The sequence below is a fragment of the Nelumbo lutea genome, chromosome 6, assembly GCF_056320005.1.
Source record: "Nelumbo lutea isolate HS-2025 chromosome 6, American lotus-T2T, whole genome shotgun sequence".
Classification (NCBI taxonomy): Eukaryota; Viridiplantae; Streptophyta; class Magnoliopsida; order Proteales; family Nelumbonaceae; genus Nelumbo; species Nelumbo lutea.
This window is the reverse complement of record NC_142689.1, coordinates 71,445,805-71,471,110: the sequence shown is the minus strand read 5'-3', so window position 1 is coordinate 71,471,110 and position 25,306 is coordinate 71,445,805. Positions and strand designations below refer to the sequence as shown.

The following is a 25,306-nucleotide window of genomic DNA, read 5'->3' as shown; positions in this document are numbered from 1 at the left end:
GCACATTAGCCTCTGCTTTAAAGTAATGTGCTCAATAAGGCAATAACTTTCTCTTTGGATTTTCTTATGAATATTGGAATTCCCATTTAGGGGGAAATTATGCTTAATACGAAAATACGATACATTGGTTTCAGTTTGATTTGCTTAGTATTCAATTTCAAAACATATTTAAACATTCTTTACATATTTGGCAAATAAAAATATTAAACTTCAGTGATATTAAAATCAAATTCCCTTTTTTTTCGCTTTCTCATTCAAAGACCTAATCCTGATTTTGTTTTCAAAACATACTTAAACATTCTTTACATTTTTGGAAAATAAAAATATTAAATTTCATTAATATTAAAGTCAAATTCTTTTTTTTTTTTCCTTTCTTATTCAAAGGTCTAATCCTGATTTGGTTTTGAATGGAAATGCCCAGGTCATTATAGTAATTTTGACATAGCTCAAATTTCAGGTCCCACTTGGTCAGCCAGGGGAGGAAAGGGTAGGAGTGATCTTGAAACAGGTGTACAACAAAAAATAGAGTTGGGAGAGAGTAGCTCTTCAGAAAAACAAGCAACAGAAGATGAATAGCAAGATCTCTTCTATCATTTTTTTGAGTACATATAAACAATTACAATCTTGAACTTCTCAACTATAGCCCCATCTCTAATCTCCATACTTCATCAAACTTGTCTTTGTACTGTGGATTCAACAGGATTAGAGGTGCAAATGGATTGGATCATGATCCAATATCCGATCCTATTTGGTCAAATTCAGATCACCCCTGGGAGGATCTTCGGATCGGATTTGGATCCCCCCATCCGATCCTATATATATATATATATATATATATATATATATATATATATATATATATATATATATATATATATATATATTTGTCTTTTGGTTCTTTCTTCTTAACCTATGTGTACTATAAAGCATAAACTATAAGACACAAACCAAGGGATGAATTCCTTTAAGCATACTGCCCCTGCATTGCAAGGGCACCTCTTTTTTTTATCAGCAAAATGAGTTATTTATTAATGCTTGAAAAAAGTTTACAGATCTTTGCTACATAGTAGCCCAAATACAGCAGAAACCAGATTGGCCACCCTGATTACCATGCCCCCTTTTTACTATTACAGATTACAACATTGCCCAAAATAGAGTGGATCTGTCCACTCCCTGTTTTGCAAGAACATCTGCCAGGCCATTTGCTGTTCTTTTTACTCCAAAGCATTACAACTTTTTGCAAGGTAGTCAATTTCCCTGAAGGCAAATTTATATTTCCAAGGAGCTGAAATAATTTGTTTTCCCCAAGAAATAACCAATAAGGAATCTCCTCCCACTTCAAGCTCTCTAAGACCCATCTGTATTGCCAGTTCAGTCCTTGTAAGAGAGGCATTGTCTCAGCCTTAACCGAGTTGCTAAATCCAATTGGCCCAGAGAAAAAGGCCACAACTGCACCTTGATGGTTTCTGAAAACTCCCCCTATACCCACCCTCACCGGATTACCATAGGTGCTCCCATCAAAATCTAATTTCAGTTTGTTTGGCCTTGGAGGTTTCCATTCCGTTATCACTAATTGCAAGGGTACCTCTTTGCTAGTTATATATAATATAGTAGAAAGCTTGCTGAATTAAAAAATATGAAATAAAAGGAGTTTCTTGAAGAAAGAAGGAAGAGAGGAGGAGAAGAGAAGAAGAGAAGTTGAAAAGAAAGGAGAGCCAATGATGTGGCCGCCCCCTTCACTTATTATTTATATTAAAAATAATATAGCAGTACAAAGACAACTATGCCCTTATAGGGCAGCAAGACATAAAACAGCATATATAAGACACAAAAACATAATAAAATTTGGACTCACATAACTACTGTGGTCCCCACCTCCTATCTAACAACTAACATAAAACATCTACTCATAAAAAACATCATAAAACTGATTAAATCTTCAACAAACATAATTTAAGGCATAATCATAGGCAAAGATTTATAAAACAGTTTTATTTGTTAAAGGGTAAAAACAGCCATGCCAGTCCCAGCTATTTGACATCTTGGGGGGTAGGCTTGATACAGACCTAACCTTCGGCTTTTTTTAATAGGTAAAATCTCATTAAAATTTCGTTAGAAGCAATAGGATAAATGACTGTTACAAGCATCCCAAAGGGAGGCACGAGGTGTGGCCTCATTCTTTATAGAGAAAACAGCACAAAAATTACAAATGGGCCCAATACAACTGATCCTTAGTTATCCCTTGCTTAGCTAAAGAGTCAATGAATACATTAAACTCCCTTCCCACCTATTGTATAATCAAATTCATGTGTTGTGTTACCCATTTGAATTTCTTCATTGCATTTCTATAACACCATATCACTGAGTCTGGATCTCTAAGCCAGCTCACCACCACCTTGGAGTCCCCTTCTATCACCAAATTCTCCAAACATATCTTCCTTTCAATCTGGGCACCTTGTAGGACTGCATACAGTTCAGCCTTTAAGGAGTCTGCATTCCCCATCAGTCCTGACTGAGTACTCTTAAATTTCCATCCTTGTCCCTTATGGCCCCTCCAATTCCAGGAGGGCCTGGGTTGCCTTGACTGCTCCCATCAAAGTTTAGTGGCAGCACTTAGACTCAAACCTGCATTCTCACACTTTTTTTTCCTGCATTCTCAGACTTGTAAGCTCAGGATTTTACCATTACACAAAGCAATGGCCCCTTTAAACCAACCAATTTGTTAAAGTGTAGGTAGTGCATATAAAAACAAGGATGAGAGAGAGAGACATATAAAGCATAGGGACCCATTGAAATGACTTGAACTCAAGAAGGCATAGTAGCCGTGCCCAGTTTTACAACCCTGGATGGGAGAATGAGTGACGGAAAGAGTTACAGTGTGGGCCCACATGCATGTTATCTTTGAGGCAGTGAACGACAAACATGTCAATAACATATTTTCTCATTTATTCAGAGCATGTTTTAACATGGATTCTGTTGAATATGTTAGTTTTTCTTTATTTTAGTGTCGTAGGGGCACATATGTAATTTTCTCCTCTTTTATTATTAGAGTGGGTCACCCTAATATAAATACCAAAAGGCTGGTGCTGCCAACTTCAGTTTTTGACTCCATAAGGCTGGTGCCACCAGCGACAGATCTGTGATTAGGAGCAGTGTGACCAGTCCTTTTTCCTTCTCCAGAAATTTTCGTTTTTTTTTTTGTCTACTGTGGATCAAATCCAAAGAAAAGGTGCATCTGGTTGACGTGAGGAGACTTTCTGTGTAATTCTTCCCTTTCCCTCTTGATCACGTGCCAAGAAAACACCAAGGGAAGGGAAGCCAAATGCTGTGAAGGGTGTTCCCGATTCTTTCCTCTCAACTTTGTGGATCAATTGTTCCTTCTGTATCCAGTAGTGTGGTAATCTGAGAACAAGTGTTGTTGTGTGATCAGATATAACTCTGCTGTGTGAGAACAAGAACTAAATTGTGCCTAAAACTGTGACTGGACTAAGAATAAATATCTGGACTGAACTGAGAACAAGTACCTTGACTGAATTGTGATTGAACTGAGAGCAAGTACCATGTCTTCTGAGGATTCTAGTATGTCTGGTGTGACCTCTAGTCAGAGTGTGTTAGAGTCGGCTGTACAAGGTAGTACAGTCCTTTTATGTTTAGTTATATATGTACTGCTCAGCTGATGTAGCTCTCACTTAAGTGAGGGCACAATGGTAATCCTTGTATATCTTAGAAGAGTATGAATAAAAGAAGGGCCGACTAGAGGGATTTGATTTTTTTCTCTCTAGTTCGGCTGTGACCTTTTCTCCTTCTTTTCCTTCTCTTTCTTCTTCTCCTTCTCTCTCTCTCTTTTCCTTATCTTTCTTCTGATCTGAACATATACAAACATCTAATCTGAGTTTTATCATGGTATCAGAGCTACAATAATCAATTCAGATCAGTCTCATTTCCTCTCAGTTCTGTGCATTCCTCTCTAGGGTTTTGCAGAATTCTCATTGATATTTAGAGAGTTTTCCAAAAAGAAAGAAAATGACTGTTTTTTTCTCCTTTAGGGGGTTTCCATGCCTCCAATGAGTGCAGTCGTGATTTTGTATGGTTGGTAGAAAACCCTCTACTTGCAATTCGAAGAGGGCTGGTTTTGTGATGGTGACAATGCAGACTTGGTACCCTCTACTCGACAGGTACATGATCTTCGAACTAAATTGTGGTATGTAGCAAGTTTCTTTTATATGTTGCAGACCTGAAAATATTATTTGTGAGGTGTGTTGTGAGGGTTTCTAGTGCTGACAGTAAACGGCAACAGTAGTGCCGTTTCTAAAAGTGGTGAACAGTTGTGAATATTGTTGCTGAAACAGTGGTGAATAGTTGTGAGTGTTGCTGCTGAAACCTGGTACCAGCAACCCTAATGGTGTTCAGTCATTCGTGTGGAGTGTGGTGATTTATTAGGGCAGTAGAGTAACAATTTAGTGGTACAGCTTTCCACTGTTTTTTTGTGCAGTTATGGGAGACAGCAGTGAATACAAATCAAGTGTGATGGTGCCTTCTGATTATCTGAATGTGCAGATGACCTCTATAAAACTGAATGGTGAGAATTATGTTCCATGGGCTAAGTTTGTTGAAGTTTTCCTGAAAGCCAAAAAGATAGTGAAACATGTGAGGGAAGATAAATCCCCAATTTATTCTCCGGGATATGATGAATGGGAGTAGGAGGATGCTCAAATTATGACTTGGTTATGGAACAACATGGAGTCCAAAATTAGTGTGAACTTCATGTTTTTAGATACAGTCAAGGAAGTCTGGGATCATGCAAGGAAACCATATTTTGGACAAGATAACACTACCAGGGTTTACCAACTGTACCAAGAGAGTACTTCAACCTGCAACAAGGGAATCAGAGTCTTGAGGACTATTATGCCAGTATGAGAAATTTACGAAATGAGTTGAATGTTTATCATCCTCTTACACCTGATGTCAAAATTCAGCAACAACAGAGAGAGCAGTTGGATGTGACCAGATTTTTAGTAGGGCTGAAATCTGAGTATGAACCCGTAAGGGCACAGATATTAGGTGGATCTGCTCTTCCCTCTCTTGAGTAAGTGTTTGCTCGTTTTCGAAGGATTTCAGTTGGACCCATAGAGAGTTCCACTATGTCAGATAGGTCTGCACTTGCAGTTACGAGAGGGGGAGGTCGTGGTGGTAGAGGTCAGCATGGTCGTGGTAGTGGTGGTGGACCCATGTATGGTTGTGGTGGTGGTGGAATGTATAATCGTGGTGGTAGTCGTGTTGGAGGACAAGACTCAGGGGGAGCCCGTGGTAGGGGATGTGGTAATACTCGGAGAAAGTGTACTCATTGTGGTATGGAGGGACATACTATCAACTTTTGCTATGATTTCCATGGCCCACCTTCAACCTGGGCGAATCATGCAGCTATAAATGGTGGAAGCTCAAGACAAGAATCTCAAGTCACTAATCAGATCCCTACTACATCTACAAATGCTTCTAGAAAGGAGATGGTGAGTGTTTCATGAGATGAGTATGAGCGGTTCATTCAAGGTACATCTCAACAGAAAACAGCTACCCTTGCACACAAAGGTACGGCCTGTCTGGCATCCACATTTTCCCGTTGGATTATAGATTATGGAGCTTCCGATCATATGACTGGAACTCCAGGTGTGTTTTCATACATTTCTCCGTCCTCCACTTCCCAATTTGTTACTCTTGCCAATGGCTCTACATCAGCCATATGCGGTGTTGGTAATGTTGACACTGACTCATTATCCCTCTCAATTTTATATGTTCCCAAGTTTCCCTTTAACCTAATGTTTGTTAGTAAATTGACTCAGTCTCTTAATTGCTCAATAACTTTTTACACTTCCTCTTGTGTGTTTCAGGATCTCAAGACGGGGATGAAGATTGGTGGAGGGCATGAAACTGGTGATTGTATTACCTTGATTGAGGTGGTTCGGCAACAGCTCTTCAGTCATCTCTCTCCCCTCATCAGTGGCACTGCAGACTTGGTCATCCGTCTCTTATAGCTCTTAAGTTACTTGTTTCGTTGTTGCGTCATCTTTCTAATTTAAATTGTGAGTCGTGTCAGTTTGGGAAACATCATCGTGTCTCCTTTAGTCCTAAAGTTGATAGTCGTACATTGAATCCTTTTTCTTTAGTCCATTCAGACATCTGGGGTCCAAACAAAGTAATGTCTTATAATGGTTACAAGTACTTTGTAATTTTTGTTGATGATTATTCAATGATGACATGGCTTTACCTTATGAAAGAAAAGAGTAAATTGTTTTCAACTTCCAGAAATTTTATGCTGAAATTCGCAATCAATTTGGTGTACATATTAAAATTCTTCGTTCTGATAATGGCCGCGAGTATTTTTCCACACACTTTCAAGAATATTTGGAACAACATGGCATTATCCATCAAACCTCATGTACCTGCACCCCTCAACAAAATGGGGTGGCTGAAAGAAAGAACCATCACCTTTTGGAAACTACTCAGTCCCTCTTACATCAGATGAATGTCCCCAAACCCTTTTGGAGTGATGTTGTACTTGCATCTTGCTTTCTTATTAACCGCATGCCCATGTCTATCCTTGAAGGTCAGTCCCCTTTCTCTGTTCTGTTTCCCACGTTGTCTCCTTTTCCCCTTACTCCCAGAGTTTTTGGATGCGTGTGTTTCATTCATAATCTTGGGCCTAGAACGGACAAGTTGAAAGAATGGTAGGATCCATCTAATGGACGCCATAAAGGTTGCGGAATGGGTGGGCGAATTTCAAAAATTTTCCTACCTTCTCTCAACTGGGAATCATATTCCCTAAATTTAGAATACAATATTCAAGGATCCTACTTGAACCATAATCAAACAAGATCTGTACCAAAAGACAAATGGGAGGAATATACCTTATCCGGAGAAGCAGTATCTCCCAAAGTTGGTGTTCACGCCCAAAGAATGCTCCAAGATCCGTTCCTGCTGAAGATGACACAACTGTGGATGGAACAGAACCAGCAGAGTGCGTCCTACACACTGGATCCTTCACAAGAATCCTATTGAAGTACTAAACACTGAATCTTTTTCAGTCTTTCTTGCAAGACTGATGTCAATAACAGATTTCTTGACTTTCTTTTTCTGCAAAGATCTAATCTTGCAAAATCAGATGGCGGCGGCAGGAGGAGAACTCCAAAAGAGAAAGCTGAACTGCTTCTTTCTTTTTCTGGAGTATGAGATCTGATCTCAATTCGCAGGAAATATCCTATATATCTTCAAGGTGGATCAAAATCTGATATTTCTCTTCCTTGGTTAGGGTTTCTCCTCCTTTCTTCTTGATTAAGAAACCTCCTAATTAGGAGTTATCCCAATCCAAATCAGTATTTGGATAGGGGATAATCTTAATCCTATCTGCAGATAAAGTTAGCTTACTCCTGATCTTATCAGGAGGTTACCAGATTCAAATCTAATTTGAATTTGGTCTCCAAGAGTGGATAAGGCTAAAGGCCCAATCCTTTTACTAACATTAATCTCAGATTCGCCCCAAGGATGGGTGATCATATCAGCCTACCTCGAAATGGACTTCTGGCCCATTAAGTGTTCAGTGTCTAATTACTTTCCAATCTGCTGCCCAGCTGGGCTTCTTTGTATGGCGTGGGACCCAAGCATTGATCTACACACCAGCCACATGGGTTCGGCCCAGCCTTTAATACAAGGCCCGGCCGAATTCACTGAAAAACTCAATGAACCCCTTGAGTCCATCATATGGACCCTATGGGCCCAACACTTACATTAAGTGGTCCCTGGGCCAAGCCATCTTATAAAAACCCAGGGACTGTGGGCAGGTGCAAGATTAGCCCATCAGGTATTATCCTCAATGGTCTTACACTTAACCTCTCAGCCCTTAATGATCAAGCACTGCCCGACAAGAGAGGACCTCTCCCTCGGCTGCAAAGAACAGTGCCGCACTCTCCTCTCACATGGATCCCGGGAATTAAAACCATTTGCAAACAATTTGAAACCGTACATATATATATAAATATATTAATTTTGCAAAACAAAATTCCAACGATTGAAATCAACTGCCGGCAGTTTGGTTTCCATCAGAGAGAGTGCATTCCCGATCATTACCCTTTGTCCGACAAAGTGGCTGATTCTGTCACTATGATCACCCACTCAGATGAATTCTCAAACTGCCCCAACATACCCAGGTTTTGATCCCCGCTAAGGATCTCACTGATTGACATATCAAAGGCAACCTGGTCCAACACCTAGTGAAATGTCATAATCGAGTCTAGGGGTCAGGTGTAACTTTCCAGTTTTGCCCATCTATCTCCAAGGTCCAGGGCAATACTGGAAATCTGGTCCGGTTCAAGGATTCAAGTAATCCCATACTGCATGTGCCTCGGGTCTTATCCTGATGGCTGAGACAGGCCATCCCAACACTTGGTGGCACACCAGCATCAGCCTTGGCAGGATAAATCTCCCCAGACTTATCCAACGGCTGTGAACATTTAAAACTAACATGAATCTCTATAAATGTCCAGTTTTAGGGTTTTACACAGAATTAAACCAAACAACATGAATCAAACATGCACTTTATTTATTTCCACTAAATAACAAAAGTACATCAAATCAGATTGAAGCTAAGGGCATACAAAAATTGTCTAACACAAGTTAGATGCTAGATCCACTAAGTGTGTCTTTCTTGGCTATTCCAGGACTCAAAAAGGGTTCAAGTGTTATAACCCTCATTCTCAACGTTCTTTTGTGTGTTCTGATGTTACATTTAGTAGTCGATCAAGACTACAATCAGTCTTGAATCCCAACTGATTTCGGATTGAGAAAATAAAAGGAAGAGGAAGAAGAAAGGAGAAGAAGCAGAAGTGCACAAGGGTTTTGAAAGGAGGGACAGATTGAATAAGTCTGCCGCCGCCACTCTCTTAATATTAATAGGTTATGTTCACTACATGTAAAGGACAAAACCGCCCTCAATACTCACATGGCAAATAAAACAAATAAAAGACTGAAATAAATAACAAACTGAAATAACAAGTTGTAACTACCAACCAACACTGACATGACTAACAAAGGTTACACATGTTGTCATACGAACACAGTGGGGACCACAGCCATGGGGCCCACATCAGTGTTCTCTACACTCCCCCTCAAGTTGGGAATAGATATTTGTCATTCCCAACTTGAATAGGTCTGCCTCTAACTTCTTCCTTGGTACAGCCTTGGTGAGAAGATCTGCGAGCTGCATGTTGGAGGTGATATACGGGAGACACTTCCTGTGATGAGACCCTCTCTCTAACAAAATGTTGATCAACTTTGATATGTTTAGTTCTATCATGTTGCACCGGATTGTGAGCTATATTAATAGCCGCCTGATTATCACAATACAGCATCAACGGCTTCTTATAATCAATACCCAACTCTTCAAGTAGTGATTTCAGTCATAGGATTTCAGCAACTCAGTTAGCCATTGACTTGTATTCAGCTTCGGCACTAGAGCGGGAAACAACACTTTGTTTCTTACTCCTCCAAGAGACAAAGTTACTTCCCACAAGGGCACAATATCCAGAGATAGACCTCCTGTCATCAGCACTCCCAACCCAATCAGCACCTATATAGACCTCCACCTTCATGTGATTATTGTCCTTGAACAATATACCTCTACCTGGGCATCTCTTCAAGTATGCTAATATTCTCTCTGCTGCAAGAAGATGAGTAGTTCTAGGGGAATGCATGTACTGGCTGACAACTGACTGCATAACTGATATCTGGCTGAGTGAGGCAAAGATATAGGAGCTTTCCAACCAACCGTTGGAACATAACTTTGTCTTCAAGAGGCTCCCCACCCTCTGCATTGATCTTGTGATTCTGTTCAATGGGTGTATCGGCAGGCTTGACACCTAACTTTTCGTTTTCTGCCAACAGATTTAGAACATATTTCCTTTGGGAGATAAAGATCCCCTATTTTGATCTAGCAACCTCAATACCCAAAAAATATCGCAATGCACCAAGATCTTTCACCTCAAACTCTTGATGAAGAAGATGTTTGAGGGACTCAATCTCACTACTATTATTCCCTATCACTACAATATCATCCACATATACAGCAAGCAGGATCAAAGAAGAGTCCACCCTTTTAATGAACAGTGTATGATCTGACTAGGCCTGTACATAAACGAATTTTCCAAGGGCTAGTCTGAATCTATCAAACCAAGCTCTAAGGGACTGCTTTAACCCATACAATGCGTTATTTAGTCGACAAACCTTCTTACATGTCTCTGTATCATAGAATCCATAGGGCAACTGCATGTAGACCTCTTCCTGTAAATCTCCATTCAGAAAAGCATTTTTAACATCCATCTGAAACAAGGGCCAAGAATAACTTGCTACAAGGGCTAATAGAACTCGAATAGTGGTCATCTTGGCTACTGGAGCAAAGGTCTCTAAGTAGTCTATACCATAAGTCTGAGTGAACTCTTTTGCAACCAACCAGGCTTTGTACCTTTCAATGGAGTCACCAGCATTATGTTTCACAGTGAATACCCATCTACATCCAACTGGTTTCTTTCCTTTGGGTAGGTCAACTAGCTCCCAAGTATTATTTTTCAAAAGGGCATCAATTTCAACTTTCATTGCATCTTTCCACTTTGGAACTGATAAGGCTTCTTGCACTGTTTTGGGGATAGGGACATCAGCAATGGAAGTGAGATAGGACCTGTAAGAGGGAGACAAGCGATCATAGAATAGAAACTGGGAAATGCAGTGAGTTGTGAATGTGGTGCAGCGCTGTTTCCCTTTACGGACCACAATAGGGAGGTCAAGGTCATCTGAAAAAGGAGGGGAAGTAGCAACAGTGGAAGGTATCTCAATGGGCCCTGTGACTGTAGTACCTGGATCTGGATCCGCAGAAGGAGCTAGGGCTGGCTTGGACTGTTGATGACCGAGATCAACCTGCCTGCATCGCCTGTGATAGACTTTCAACTCCTGATCCCTCTGACAACCCTCACCAGTACAGCCTTCATCACTCAATGGAATGGGTAAAGGAACAACCTCAGATGAGTTAACCCCACTCTCACTGCACTCCCCCTGAGGAAAAAGACCCAAATTCTCATTCTCACTACTCTCCCCCTGAGGAGGAACCCTAGGACAATAGGGTGCCTCCTCAAAGAATGTGACATCCATCGAGACAAATCTCCTCCCTGAAACAGGATTATAGCAGCGATAACCCTTTTGAGTTTGTGCATAACCGAGAAAAATGCATTTGGAGGCCTTAGGGTCAAATTTTGAACGATGAGGTCCAACAAGCTGAACAAAACAGGTGCACCCAAAGGTTTTAAGAGAAACAGTAAACAACTCCTCGTTTGGGTATAGAAGGGTAAACAGAGACTTCATATCAAGAACCTGTGAAGGAACCCAATTAATGAGATACACTGTCGTGAGGATAGCATCACCCCAGAAACGGATAGGCACGTAAACATAATGCTTCTAGCCACCTCCAGAATGTGCCTATTCTTCCTCTCGGCAACCCCATTCTGTTGTGGTGTATGAGGACAAGTGCTCTGGTGAATAACCCCATGATCAAGCAAATAAGAGGCCAGTGACTTAGCAAAGTATTCTTTTGCATTATTAAATCTGAGGACTTTTATTTTGACCCCAAACTAGATTAAAATCATCTGATAAAAGTTTTGGGTCAGAGCGGAAACCTCATCTCGAGAACGCATAAGGTAGACCCAAGAAAAACGGATATGGTCATCAACAAACAACAGAAAATACCTGTACCCACCCATAGAAGGGATGTGATATGGCCCCCAAACATCGGTATGCACAATATCAAAACAATTATTACTTCTTTTATTACTCAAGGAATAAGATGTTCTACAATGTTTGGCAAGCTCACAACTCTCACATCTCAAATTTGACATCTAAACAGACTCAAATAAAGTAGGAAACAGACTCTTCAAAAATCGAAAAGACAAATGACCTAATCGATTATGCCAAAGCATAACCGAATTCACACACTAAGAAACAAAAGACTTCTTATCCACTGGCTCTTTCCAATGAGGACTCTCTCCAAGTAGGTAGATCCCATTCGTCTCACGGCCAGTCCCAATCACCTTCCCAAGTCCTGAAAAACACATCGGTCAAGGAAAAAGGTTACAGAATAGTTTCGATGTTTGGTAATACTACTGACTGAAAGCAAATTAGTGTCAAGTTTAGGAACATGCAAGACAGAGGATAAAGAAATAGTATCAGATAACTTGATGTCACCCTTGCCAGAAATGGGAACAAGAGAGCCATCAGCAATGGATACTTTATCTCTACCAGAAGACAAGTGATAAGTAGTGAACAATGATGGCAAGCTAGTCATATGGTCAGATGCTCCTAAGTCTATTACCCAATAGTGTTCAGTATTACCTGGAGCTGAAGCATGGTAGGTTGAGGCCCGGGTACCTGAATGAGCAAATGCAGATGTGGCAAAGGCTGATGGTGACTGAGATGACTGAGCCGAATTCCCAACCTCCTTTTCCAACTATATCAGGGCAGCCCGAACAGTAGCTAAGGTATCTAGGGGTGTGCCTTTTGTGCCTGACGAGGATGCAGAATCAGTATTCACAGTCATATGAGCATTACCCCTTTTATTCCTCAGTTTTGCTGGGACTAAATGAGGATGGAACTTCCAACATGTATCTTTCGTATGCTTGGGTTTCTTGCAATGTTCACATACCAGATCCCGTTTGTCTTCCTTCTTCATGTCTCTTTCTGTATCACCCCCAGACTTAGGTTTAACTGCTGCCAGGGCTGGGGGAAAGGGTTGATGTTGCATCATAACCTTCCTCCTGGTCTCTTCACTATGCACCAAGGAGTATGCTTGAGAAAAGGTCACACTGTCTCTTGTCAGTATCTGTTGTCTCACAATGTCATAATCTGAATTCAGGCCAGCCAGAAATTCAAACACCCTATCGGTCTCAACTTGCTTTCAATGGGTCTGAGCATCTTTCGGACTTTCCCACTCAAGAGTCTCCAGATGGTCAATTTCATGCCACAGTGATTTCAATGTAGAGAAAAACACAGAGATTGGTTTCTCTCCTTGTTTAAGGTTATTCACTTCACACTTTAGTTCATAGGCCCTAGCAACATTAAGGAGTTGGGAGTAGGTCTCCTTCATGACATCCCATATCTCCTTGGTTGTCTTTGCCCACAAGTAATTTCAGCTGATATGTGGCTGCATCGAGTTGCACAGTCATGTCATAACCAAGTAGTTCTCCTGAATCCGTTTGGTATACATTGGGTCCTCCTTGGAAGGCTCTTTCACATCTCCCAATAGATAGCTAAGTTTCCCCCTTCCCCCAATAGCCATCATGGCTGATTGGGCCCATTCCAAGTATTTGGATCCATCAAATCTCATAGTTGTGATCTGAAACGCAGTCTCAGACTACCAGAACTGTTGTTCCCAAACACACCTCCCTGATTTTTGAACTCCATTATTGGTCAAGAATCAGTAGTTAAGAACTATTAGGGTTTCCAAACTAGAAAATAGCACTGAAGCAATCGATCACAATCAGAAAACTGTATGAAATCAGTTCAGATCTTATCTGAAACCAATCGGCAATCAAAATATATGCAGTCTGATAACAGTTCTCACTCACAAAACAGGCTTGGAAGCCAAAACCAGGTATGAAACTCACTTAGAATGTACTCTGTAGAGCTGAGGCAGAATTAGGGTTTCAATCGTAGGGTTAGGAAGACCCTTGTGAGAACATAAACAGTGCTCAACCGCACTTTCCAAGAGAATTCACAGTCTAGTCGTAGGGTTAATGACAAACCCTAAAAAAAAAACGATCACCTCTGAGAGAAAATAGGAGGGTTCGGTCGCTCTCCTCCTAGATAGGTCCAACCTATCTCAACTGACAGCAATCTCAAGGGAAAAATAAGGACTTACCCAGAGAATTTTGATCGCTACCTTCAATTGTGGCCTGAACCCTAACTTCCTCTTATTCTTTCTGATTACCAAAACACTCTGCAAGCCGCGACAAGTCTTCGAACAGCTGCTAAACCTTTTCTGGTAATCTCCAAGAATCAACCAACAAACAGCCCTTTGTAAGCTTCCAACCCTAGATAGTCCTCATGTGGTCGGCTGGACTAGACTCACATGAGAAACCCTAGATAGGCTCTGATACCAAGTAGTCAATCAAGACTACAATCAGTCTTGAATCCCAACTGATTTCGGATTGAGAAAATAGAAGGAAGAGGAAGAAGAAAGGAGAAGAAGCAGAAGTGCACAAGGGTTTTGAAATGAGGGACAGATTGAATGGTATTAATTTGTGCCAGAGGAAATATGTTCTTGATTTGCTAGAAGAAACAAGGTTGTTGGGTGCCAAACCAGCTGAAACACCTATGGAACTGAATGTTAGATTGGGTAGTGATACAGGTGAGGAGTTTGAGGATCCGGGAAGGTACAAAAGGTTGGTGGGTAAGCTTAATTACCTAACCATCACTCGACCTGATATCTCATTTGCGGTCAGTGTAGTGAGTCAATTTATGCAAAATCCTAGAATCCCACACTGGGAGGCAGTCCTAAGGATTGTGAGGCATTTGAAGGGTGCTCTAGGTCGTGTTTTGTTGTATAAGAGTGGAGGAAATCTTGAGATAGAGGGATACACGGATGCTGATTAGGTCGGGTCCATATCTGACAAAAGGTCCACTACAGGGTATTGCACTTTTCTTGTTGGAAACTTAGTGACATGAAAGAGTAAGAAGCAGACAGTGATAGCAAGAAGCAGTGCAGAGGCTGAATATAGGGCTATGGCTCACACGACATGCGAACTGGTGTAGTTGAAGCATCTACTAGAGGAGATGGGATACTCGATTGACACTCCTATGAAGCTATAATGTGATAATCAAGTTGCAGTTCATATCTCCTCTAATCCAATGTTTCATGAAAGGACGAAAAACATAGAAGTGGATTGCCACTTTGTACGTGAGAAGGTGCTTAGTGGAGTGATAAATACAGCATATGCGAACATAGGAAATCAATGGGCAGATCTGTTTACCAAAGGGTTGAATCGGGGAAGAGTGGACTACATATGTAATAAGCTAGGACTATATGACATACTCACCAGCTTGAGGGGGAGCGTTAGAGTCGGTTGTACAAGGTAGTACAGTCCTTTTATGTTTAGTTATATGTGTACTGCTCAGCTGATGTGGCTCTCACTTAAGTGAGGGCACAGTGGTAATCCTTGTATATCTTAGAAGAGTATAAATAAAAGAAGGGCCGACTAGAGGGATTTGATTTTTTTTCTCCCTAGTTCGGTTGTGACCTTTTCTCCTTCTTTTCCTTCTCTTTCTTCTTCTCCTTCTCTCTCTCTTTTCCTTCTCTTTCTTCTGATCTAAACATATACAAACATCTAATCTGAGTTTTATTAGAGTGGAATGAGTGGAGGGTCTGACATGAGTTTTCCCATGGCTATGATCCCCTTTGATGAACTCAATTACCTAGAATGGTTAAGCGTAAGGGGAATCAAGCTTTACATAACTGCAAGGGGGAAAGTGGGGTAATATTAATGGTTGAGTTAAAGAACCGCAGTCTGGAGGTGTAGAACATGATAGAGGGAACCAAGAAAACAACATGGTGGTGTCATGGCTGTTATTATCCATGCTGCCACAAGTGAGAAAGACCTTCATGTGGGCAGAAACAACTCATAAGATTTGGGAGCAGGCTAAATCTACATATTCAAACAATGGCATTATGCCAAAATATATTAGTTGCAAGCTGCCTCCTCAACTTGAAAGCATGGGGAGAGGAGTCTCTCTGTCTACTATTCAAATTTGACCTCTATTTGGAAAGAACTAGATCATTATCAGAATATAGACTGGAAATGTGATACAGATGCTAAAGCCTACAAGTCTCTGGTTTCCCAGCAACAGGTTTTTGCCTTCCTCTTGGGGCTGAATTCTACATATGAGTCTATCAGGGTTCAGATATTGGGGAGTGAAGATCTCTCATTAGTGCAAGAAGTGTATGCCCTAGCACAATCAAAAGAGAGTAGACGAAATCTAATGAATAATTCTGAGGGAGAGCATATTGCATTAGTAGCTAAAGGGAGTATAGTTACAAGAGGTGGTAATTCCTTTAAGAAGAGTGACTTCCAAAAGAACATTGATGACAAGGATAAACTATGGTGCACTCATTGTCAAAAGTCTAGACACACTCGAGATACATGTTGGAAACTTCATGGGAAGCCAAAGTGGGCCCATGATCTGAGTAAAAAATCAGACCAAAATAAGAAGTCAGGACAGCAAGGTCAAAAGAAATTTAATGTAACAAACTTGGCCTCTAAGGAGTCTCATTTATCTACCACTACCTTCAGCCCTTCCGTGACTGATCCCAGGGAAGATATCATTAATTCTTTCCGTGACCATTTGGAACTGTATGGGAGGGCAATCCGCCAGATGGATTCTACTTCTCCTCCCTCGACTTCCTTTGCGTCTACATCAGGTAATGGTAATTCTACCACAGCTTTCCATGTGTCCTCTCATCCCTCGAACTCCCATTGGATAACAAATTCTAGAGCCTCGAACCATATGATTGGTAAGTCAAATTGTTTTCAATCTTATCATCTTGTATCTGGTAGGGACTAAGTGAGACTAGCTTATGATTCTTTCTCCACCATAGCTAGTCAAAGAACCACCTCCCCTCCTCTTGGACTCACCCTTTCTAATGTTCTATATGTTCCAAAACTACCTATAAATTTGTTCTTTGTTAGTAGTATAACAAATTCTTTAAACTGTACAGTAACCTTTTTCCCTTCTTGTGTGATATAGGATTTGGCCTCGAGAAAGATGATTGGTAGAGGTCGTATAGTGGATGGTCTCTACATGCTAAAGAATAAAGCTAGTCCTACAATTATTGAGTCTAAGAGTTTGTCTAGTATGAGTCAAGTGACTCAAGTCTATTTATGGCATAGTTGCTTAGGTCATTTATCTTTTGAATCGTTAAAAGTTTTGTTTCCATATTTATTTAAGTCGGTGTTAGTGTCTGAACTCACATGTCAAACTTGTCAGTTGAGCAAACATTGTAGAAATCATTTTGCTTCAAGGAATAATAAATTTGATTTTCCTTTCCGTATTGTTTATTCTAATGTTTGGGGCCCTATAAATATTTACCATCTGAGACTAGCTATAAATATTTCATTACACTTATTGATGACTACTCCAGATATACATGGGTGTATCCCATGCGGTCTAGAGATGAAGTACCCAAAATTATTAAAGATTTCCAACGCTTGATATTTACTCAACTTCAAACGGAGATCCAAATTTTCCAATCGGACAATGCCAAAGAGTACTTTCATAAAGATCTCACGAAGTTTTTTAATTCATGTGGATCCATCCATCATAACTCATGTGCTAGAAACCCCCAATAAAATGGTGTTGCCAAAAGAAAAAACCGCCACCTCCTTAAAGTTGCTTGTGGATTACTCATACACATGAATGTTCCTAAACGTTTTTGGTTGGATGTCGGGTTATGTGCTGCCTACCGTATGCCATTTTGCTTGTTGGGGTACAAGGCCCTTCATCAGCTCCTATTTCCCAAAGCTCCCCTCTTCTCCATTCCTATCTGTGTGTTTGGTTGTCATTGTTTTGTTCAAGACTTGTTTCCTACTCGTGGTAAACTTGATCCCAGTACTATTCCCTATGTATTCTTGGGTTACCCTTCTTCTCAAAAGGGTTACCAGTGTTTTGACCCCATTTCCAAAAAATACCATGTATCCAATGTCTTTCTTTGAGAGTGATCCATTTTTCGATGATTCTCCTAGGGGGAGAGTAAGGTGGAGGAGAAATGAGTTCAGGTTCTTCCTCCTCTGCCTATGACCCTCCTCCTTTCCATGTTTTTTCTTCGTCGTCGTTGAAGTTGTACCACCAACATCATCAGATTCACCAGGAACAGATCCTATCCAACTAAGTACTCTTGTTCCTATTGATGTTCCCGATCCTCTTGCTATCAATACTTCATCTGCTAATGATCTAGACATCCCTATTGCAAAAAGGGAGTTAGGTCTTGTACCACCAAGCATCCTATTTCACATTTTGTTTCCTATGAGAACATCTTATCCTCTTTTCGTGTTTTCCTTTCTTCCATTGACAATGTCCATATCCCTAAAAATGTGGCAGAAGTTCTCTTAATACCTAAATGGACAAATGCAATGAAAGAAGAGATAAATGTCTTACATAAAAATGGTACATGGGAGTTAGTGGATCTTCCTAAGGGTAAGGAATCGATAGGGTGTAAGTGGGTGCTAAAAGTGAAGCACAAGGCTGATGGCATGGTAGAAAGGTACAAGGCCAAGTTGGTGGCAAAAGGGTTTATTCAAGTGTATGAAGTAGATTATGCAGAGACTTTTGCTGCAGTAGCTAAGATGAAACCCATCAAAGTTCTTTTCTCTCTTGTTGCAAATCTTGATTGAGATCTTCATCAACTAGATATTAAAAACGCCTTCCTGAATGGTGACCTTGAAGAAGAGGTGTACATGGTACAACCCCTTGGCTTTAGTGCCCAAGGCAAAGAACAGAAAGTGTGCAGGTTAAAAAAGTCCTTGTATGGTCTAAAACAATCACCAAGAGCTTGGTTCAACAAGTTTTATCTGGCTATGCAATAGATTGGCTACAAATAGCGTCAGACTGACCATACATTATTTTTGAAGAAAAGGGGAAGGAAAGATTGCAACCTTGGTAAATGTATGTTGATGACATAGTAATCACAAGTGACTAGAAAGTTGAAATTTAGAGGCTAAAGGACCTCTTAGCCACTCAATTTGAGGTGAATGATCTAGGTCTCTTATGGTATTTCCTTGGAATTGAAGTGGCCCGCTCACAAAAGGGGATCTTCACTTCTCAAAGGAAATACATCCTAGATCTGTTATAGGATTCAGGAAAACTAGGGGTTAAGCCAACTGACTCTCCCATTGATCCAAATCACAGACTGGGTGACTATTGTGGTGAGATACTGAGATTATCATGTAAAGCAATTCCAGAGACTTGTGGGAAGGCTCTTGTATTTGTCCATGACTCGGGTAGACATTGCTTATGTCATGGGTGTTCTTAGTCAGTTCATGCATGCTCCTATGACCACACACTTAGAGGCAACTAAGAGAATCCTCATGTATCTAAAGAAGTTTCCAAGAGCTAGTTTACTATTCCAGAAGAATGGACATTTAAAGGTTGAAGTATATACAGATGCTAACTGGGTCGGATCAGTTGACGACAGAAAGTCCACTAGTGGGTATTGTTCTTTTGTGGGCCGGAAACCTAATCACATGGAGAAGCAAGAAACAAAGTGTTGTGGCTAGGTCTGGTGTTGAAGCTGAGTATAGAGCAATGTCCCGCTGAAGCTAGTTGGATAAAGAATTTGTTGAGCGAACTGGGTTTTCTGGTTGATAGCCCCATGTCCTTGTATTGTGATAACAAGATTGTCATCAACATTGTAGCCAACCCAGTTCTTCGTGATAGAACTTAACATATTGAAGTTGACAAACACTTTATTAGAGAGAAATTTGTTAATGGGGGTGTATACTCTATATGTTAGTTCTAAGGAGCAACTTGCAGACATATTTACAAAGGGCTTACATCACTTGCGGCAATGACTTATGTGACAAGTTGGGCATGATTGATATCTATGTCCCGGCTTGAGGGGGAGTGTTGAATATGTTAGTTTTTCTTTATTTTAGTGTCATAGGGGCACATATGTAATCTTCTCCTCTTTTATTATTAGAGTGGATCACCCTAACATAAATACCAAAAGGTTGGCACCGCCAACTTCAGTTTTTGACTCCAAAACTCTTCTTCTCTTCTCTCACTGTTATGATATTTTACTATGCTTATACCAAGAAAACATATTCCACTCTAAATCTAATCCATACATTAAAGCCAGGGTGGTAGCTCATATGCACAGCACAAACAAGGTAACAAAAATAAAAATACAAAAAGTATTTATCTTTGATTTCTTTAATTGTAATTAAATAATATGAAGACGAGCATATAAGGCATTAATGAGGTAGAGATAAACAGCATACGAAGTAGAAGCCTTGTTACGGTCACAATTAGAGTAGTGGGATGCATGAACACGTTAAATGGCATTAAGAAAAAACAAGAAATCATGTTCTTTTTCCTAAAGTCTCAAGTCCAACAATGACTTGAAAACTATCCCTAGTTAGCCTTATAAAACACAAATAAGGCCCATAAAAACACAAAAATGCATGTTCTTTTCATGAAATCAATAAAGTTTTAGTTATTGATCAAAAAACACAAAATATATACAGTTAGAACATCACAAATGCAAGGCATATTCCTCATGCTGTAGGCAAGTGAAATGCCGCAAACTCATACCTCACACTTAAGCACTTTAACTTCAGAAACATTGCCTCAGATACATCATGGATAACAAGGTTTTGGAACAAACTTAATTTTTTATTGGATCAGCAACAAACCTAATTATTTCAAAAGCTTAAAAATGCTATGGCACTAATTTTGTGCAAGTATTCTATTGTGATAATAGAACATGTAGATCATTTTCTGCTGCTCTCTTACCCCTATCTTAAGGAAAAAGAGACAAGCATGTTAGTCTTGGTGTTGCTGTCTAAAAAAAAAAATCCCAATTTTAGTCGCCAAAGTATTCATCACATCATTCTAGTCATTAAATGGCATACTGTATAAACATAACTAGAACAATATAATTTGATAGAGAGTGTTGGATGCCTGGTGGCTCCTTATATAAGCAAGTTCTTCAGAATATAGCAACTGGAAGGCATGGTCACCTTAACTTTGCTGAATCAAAGACAGCTCCACTCTTGTTGACACGACTAATAGAAAATTTTTCAACTGTAAAATGTGACAAATAATGAGTTTTGAGAAATGATTTAAATGGAAGTGTATTTCACAATCACAACCATAACAGTGCATAATTGTCTTAGGAAGGAAATGAAGATGAAAGACTAACCAAGCTGTTCAAGCGTGAAAAATTCATTTTCAGTGCCATCACCCCAACCCAGGAGCGCTAGGTAGTTTACCATAGCCTGAGGCAAGTAACCCATCTCCCTGAACTGTCAAAATGGTATACATATTTATTGAGGGTCAAAAGCCTTAGTGCAATTAAGAAGTGAATAAGTTGTTAAAACTAAATTATGGCCATAAGTATAACCATCAACTACCTGACCCACTGAAGTTGCACCATGACGTTTTGACAGTTTGCTCCTATCAGGAGCAAGAATTAGAGAAACATGTGCAAAGTGGGGCATTGGAAATCCTAGAGCCTGTACAAATGATAAAAACACTTTAAAATCAATTTCCCTGCATTAAAGGAAAAAAGCCACTAGTAGTAGGGAGAAGAAGGCAGAAAATTTAAGAACAACTACTTTGTATATTAATGCTTGTCTTAGAGTGTTGGGTAAATGCTCTTCTGCCCTGAAATGCAAAGAATGTAAAACGGTAAGTCATAATCCAGAAACAAGACAACAAGATGAACATGGTAGTAGGTATGTGCCATACTCCAACAACTTTACCTTATAACATGTGAGATAGCCATGGTAGCATCATCAACTGTGACACAGAAGTTGTATACTGGCTGTCCATTGCTTCTCATAATCACAAAATCGCCAAGTGTGTCTAAGCCCCAACTAACCTTCAACACACTATCAAACAGAGTTAACAGGATATACAAAATAAAGGATATGCTATCTGATAAATATGCCAAGATGATGAGTGAAAAATGTTCAACAAATACAACTACTTAGTAAGGAGCAAATATGAACACAAGGTATTAGACTAGCATGTAACATTATAACAATGATATAAAATCCACCATTATGCCATTACATGGATAGGAGACATAAATAGTGCATAATGAAAAATGTTATTATCAGTCTTGTTGCAATAAAATTAACCAGTAACAGAACATACTTCACCACGAATAAGATCATTAATTTTCAAAGTCCCTTCTTTTGGCACACGAAAACGATATGTATAAGGTGTTCCTATTGCTAGCTCTTCTTCTACTTCTTCATCTGTTGCCTTTGCCCACCTTCCTGTATACACTGGTGGCAATTGCTTTAACTTAGCTATCTCCTTCATTTTCTCAAGTTCCTGGTAAGAATCGCAACGAGCATTTTATATAAGGACACCATTTTGACAAACAAAAAGAATCAATGGATAGAATGCCTAAGGAAGATTAATTGAACAAATAAGCACCATCATGTTAATAAAGAACAAATACATGAAGACAGGAATCAGTGTTAGTAGATGATTTACCTCATTAGAACAAAAGCACCGATAAACATGACCAGACTTCAAAAGCTTTTCAGCATATTGCTTGTACAAAGCATTTCTTTCTGATTGCCGATATGGACCATACTCTCCACCGATATCTGGGCCTGTGGATTTACAAGACAAGTATCATCTTCTGCTGCTACAGAGATATTTCATGCTTCGTTACACAAACAAAGGGATTCACAAGACTCATTTATATAAGTAGCCAACTATTTTCCCACAGTGATGGAATGCAAAACAATCACTGTTAACTAAGCCAATACTTATCTGGAATATTTGGAACATAGGAATTCTCAAAGCACTTAAAAATCCACTTCAATAGTTACAGTTGACAAAACCTTGACACGTGAAGCCAAGTATGCCCTACTGGACCAGTTAACTCTTTTTGTACGAGTAATAGTATAATTTTATTTATTCAGAAACTGATTTAAAATCGTGATTTCATACACCAGTTAACTCATTCTTATACGTAATTCTTATCAGCCATTGGTTCGATATCAAATGATTGAAGAACCAAGAACCTAAAGCGTAACAAGTTTTTAAGGAAATATAAAAAATTAAATACAGGTTTTCTTAGTTAAAAAAGAAAAAACAAATATTATTTTCATTTTCCAAAGCTGGAGCTCCGTTGCTAGTAGGACAGTTACCTTCGTCCCATTGAAGACCAAGCCAGGATAGATCCTGCAGCATCGCTTCCTCAGATTCTTTTGTAGACCTCTCCAAGTCAGTATCCTCTATTCGAAGAACAAACTTGCCACCTTTGGACCTAAAAGTTACAATTTCTCCGATTCATATCAATGAGAAAATATTCATGTTTGTATGCAAAAATGATAAAATTATGATGCTCAAATAATTCTGGGACATGTATATGACCCTGATAAGAACAACAGGAGAAGGTATCAGCTGGATCATCTGGTGAAAGAGTATGTAGTTCCCACAGATTAAATCCCACATTCGCCATCACCTCCCCCCATCCCAAGTTTGCCAAGCAAAGGAAAGAAGAAAACAAAGGACAGCAGGTAAAAATATTGCAGAAATCAATAAGTAAACTTTCGATTACAACATGCAATTAAAAATATTCAATAAAGTGGAATGCTTTAAGAATCAATTTCGACTGACAAAACGTCAAGAAGAAACTATATATAAAAATAAATAAATAGATAAAAAGCTCAACCCAAACAAACCTGGTAAACAGGTAATTGAATAGAGCTGTTCTTGCACCTCCTACATGGAGATTTCCAGTCGGAGAGGGAGCAAAACGAACTCGAACTTCTCCTTCAGCCCTTTTTGGAGTATCGACGCCAGAACTAGGAATTGAAGATCCAGAAATAGAGGAAATCCTCCTAAGTGGGGATTGTCTGAGTGCAGAAAGAGATGAGTGACGAAAATATGGAGGTGAAACCTCGGGAAAAGCCCTTATTCTTATCCATTGCGATCCTACCAGAGTAGCCATTCTTTAGTCGAGAGCTCTGGCAGCTAGCAGATAACAAAAGGTCAATAGAGCGTTCGGGAAGATAACGGGGGTAGTAACAGTGTCAGATATCTCGAGTTCTCGACGTCTTATCGCCGTTTAAAAATGAATTGTTAAAAAAGGGCTAATTTCTTAAAAGCTACCCCTAAACAGTTAATTGACTAACCGTATCTATTCTAAATTTTTTAAAGGAAAATTTCCCTGTATTTTGTGCGTAGTGTAATTTTGATCTCCAAACTTTAAAATGCGAAAATTTAGAATCTAAACTTTTAAAACGTGATAATGCAGTACGTATCGTTAACCAATTCTTAACGAATGGTTAACTGGTATTTGAAAAATATATAAATGTACTTCGAGTATTATCTAATTGACAAAAAATTAACAATCCCAAATCTTTGCTTTTCCTTTGAAGAAAGTTGGGGTCATGTTTGAGTAGGCATTCTAGTGACCCTAACTTTCTTGGATAGAAGATGGAAGGATTCAAAACTAATAATTTTTTGTGAATGTTTGAATGATTGATAAAGAAAATTAGATGATACTTGAAGGATATTTATATTTTTTTCAAATGCCACTTAATGGGTGATTAACAGCTAGTTAACTAGTTAACAGCTGGATTATCATATTTTAAAAGTTTGGGTACTGAATTGTCGCATTTTCAAATTCAGAAACCAAAGTGACACTAGGCCTAAACTACAAGGTATTAATCGTAAAATTTTCCTTTTCTTAAATCAGTACAAGCCACGGTCCTTGCTAACAAGTAGACCTATTCATAGGCCAGGCTCGGGCTTGACTTTTGTCAAATTTTGAATGAGCCCAACCTGAAGCCCGAATCCAACACAATGTAAAATCAGGCCTGAAGCCCGGCTCGTGAACAGATCTACTGACAAGCCATGGTCCTTTTGAATGATATCTAAAACAACTGGACAAGAGTACCACGTAAGGCAATTAGTATACCAATAACACCCACACTGGGCCAAAATGTTTGCTGCCTCATTAGATTGATGGTAGGTATGAATGGCTTGTACATGGGTAAAATTCTGTAATAGTGTCCTGCAATTTGACATGATGGTGCGGATTAGAAGGAGACAGACCCGAATTAGAAGGAGTAAGGCCTCTTTAAAAGTAGAAGCTTCAATTGTTAGAATATCTTTCATTTGAGAACTAAGTACTCTTCTCAAAACAAACTTTCCAAAGTCATCTCTAATAATGATACCCAAGCCACTAGATGATTGGTGGAGAGCGTCATCCACATTTACCTTTACTAGACCCTAGGGTAATTTTTTCCATTATGCAGCTCAAAAAAGGGTTGTAAAGGTGGCAAACATGATCTATAAGTCGCATGTGCAAGCTGAATGACTGAAGTAAGAGAGAAAACTTTGTCTTCAAAACCTTGCACCTTGCTTTAATTTCTAAATGCACCAAAAAAGAATGTAACTAGCTCCCATGTCAAAAAGAAATTCATTATGGGAGTTAGATTTCATATCCATATAACAACAAATTGTCAGCCGTTCT

General features: G+C 39.5%; 1 protein-coding gene across 1 annotated transcript in view; it reads right to left on the bottom strand.

Moving 5' to 3' along the window:
• The window catches only part of ERS (glutamate tRNA synthetase), a 35,798-nt gene extending 11,918 nt beyond the window's left edge, over positions 1-23,880 (bottom strand). The window contains exons 1-9 of the mRNA XM_088949198.1: positions 23,508-23,880; positions 22,971-23,089; positions 22,306-22,427; positions 21,958-22,140; positions 21,561-21,679; positions 21,414-21,462; positions 21,210-21,311; positions 20,999-21,101; positions 20,817-20,880 (exon numbers count right to left, since the gene is read on the bottom strand). Of these exons, the coding sequence (XP_088805324.1) occupies positions 20,817-20,880; positions 20,999-21,101; positions 21,210-21,311; positions 21,414-21,462; positions 21,561-21,679; positions 21,958-22,140; positions 22,306-22,427; positions 22,971-23,089; positions 23,508-23,776 (1,130 nt within the window). The 5' untranslated portion in view covers positions 23,777-23,880. The remainder of the gene's footprint in view (positions 1-20,816; positions 20,881-20,998; positions 21,102-21,209; positions 21,312-21,413; positions 21,463-21,560; positions 21,680-21,957; positions 22,141-22,305; positions 22,428-22,970; positions 23,090-23,507) is intronic.
• Positions 23,881-25,306: the final 1,426 nt, after the last annotated feature.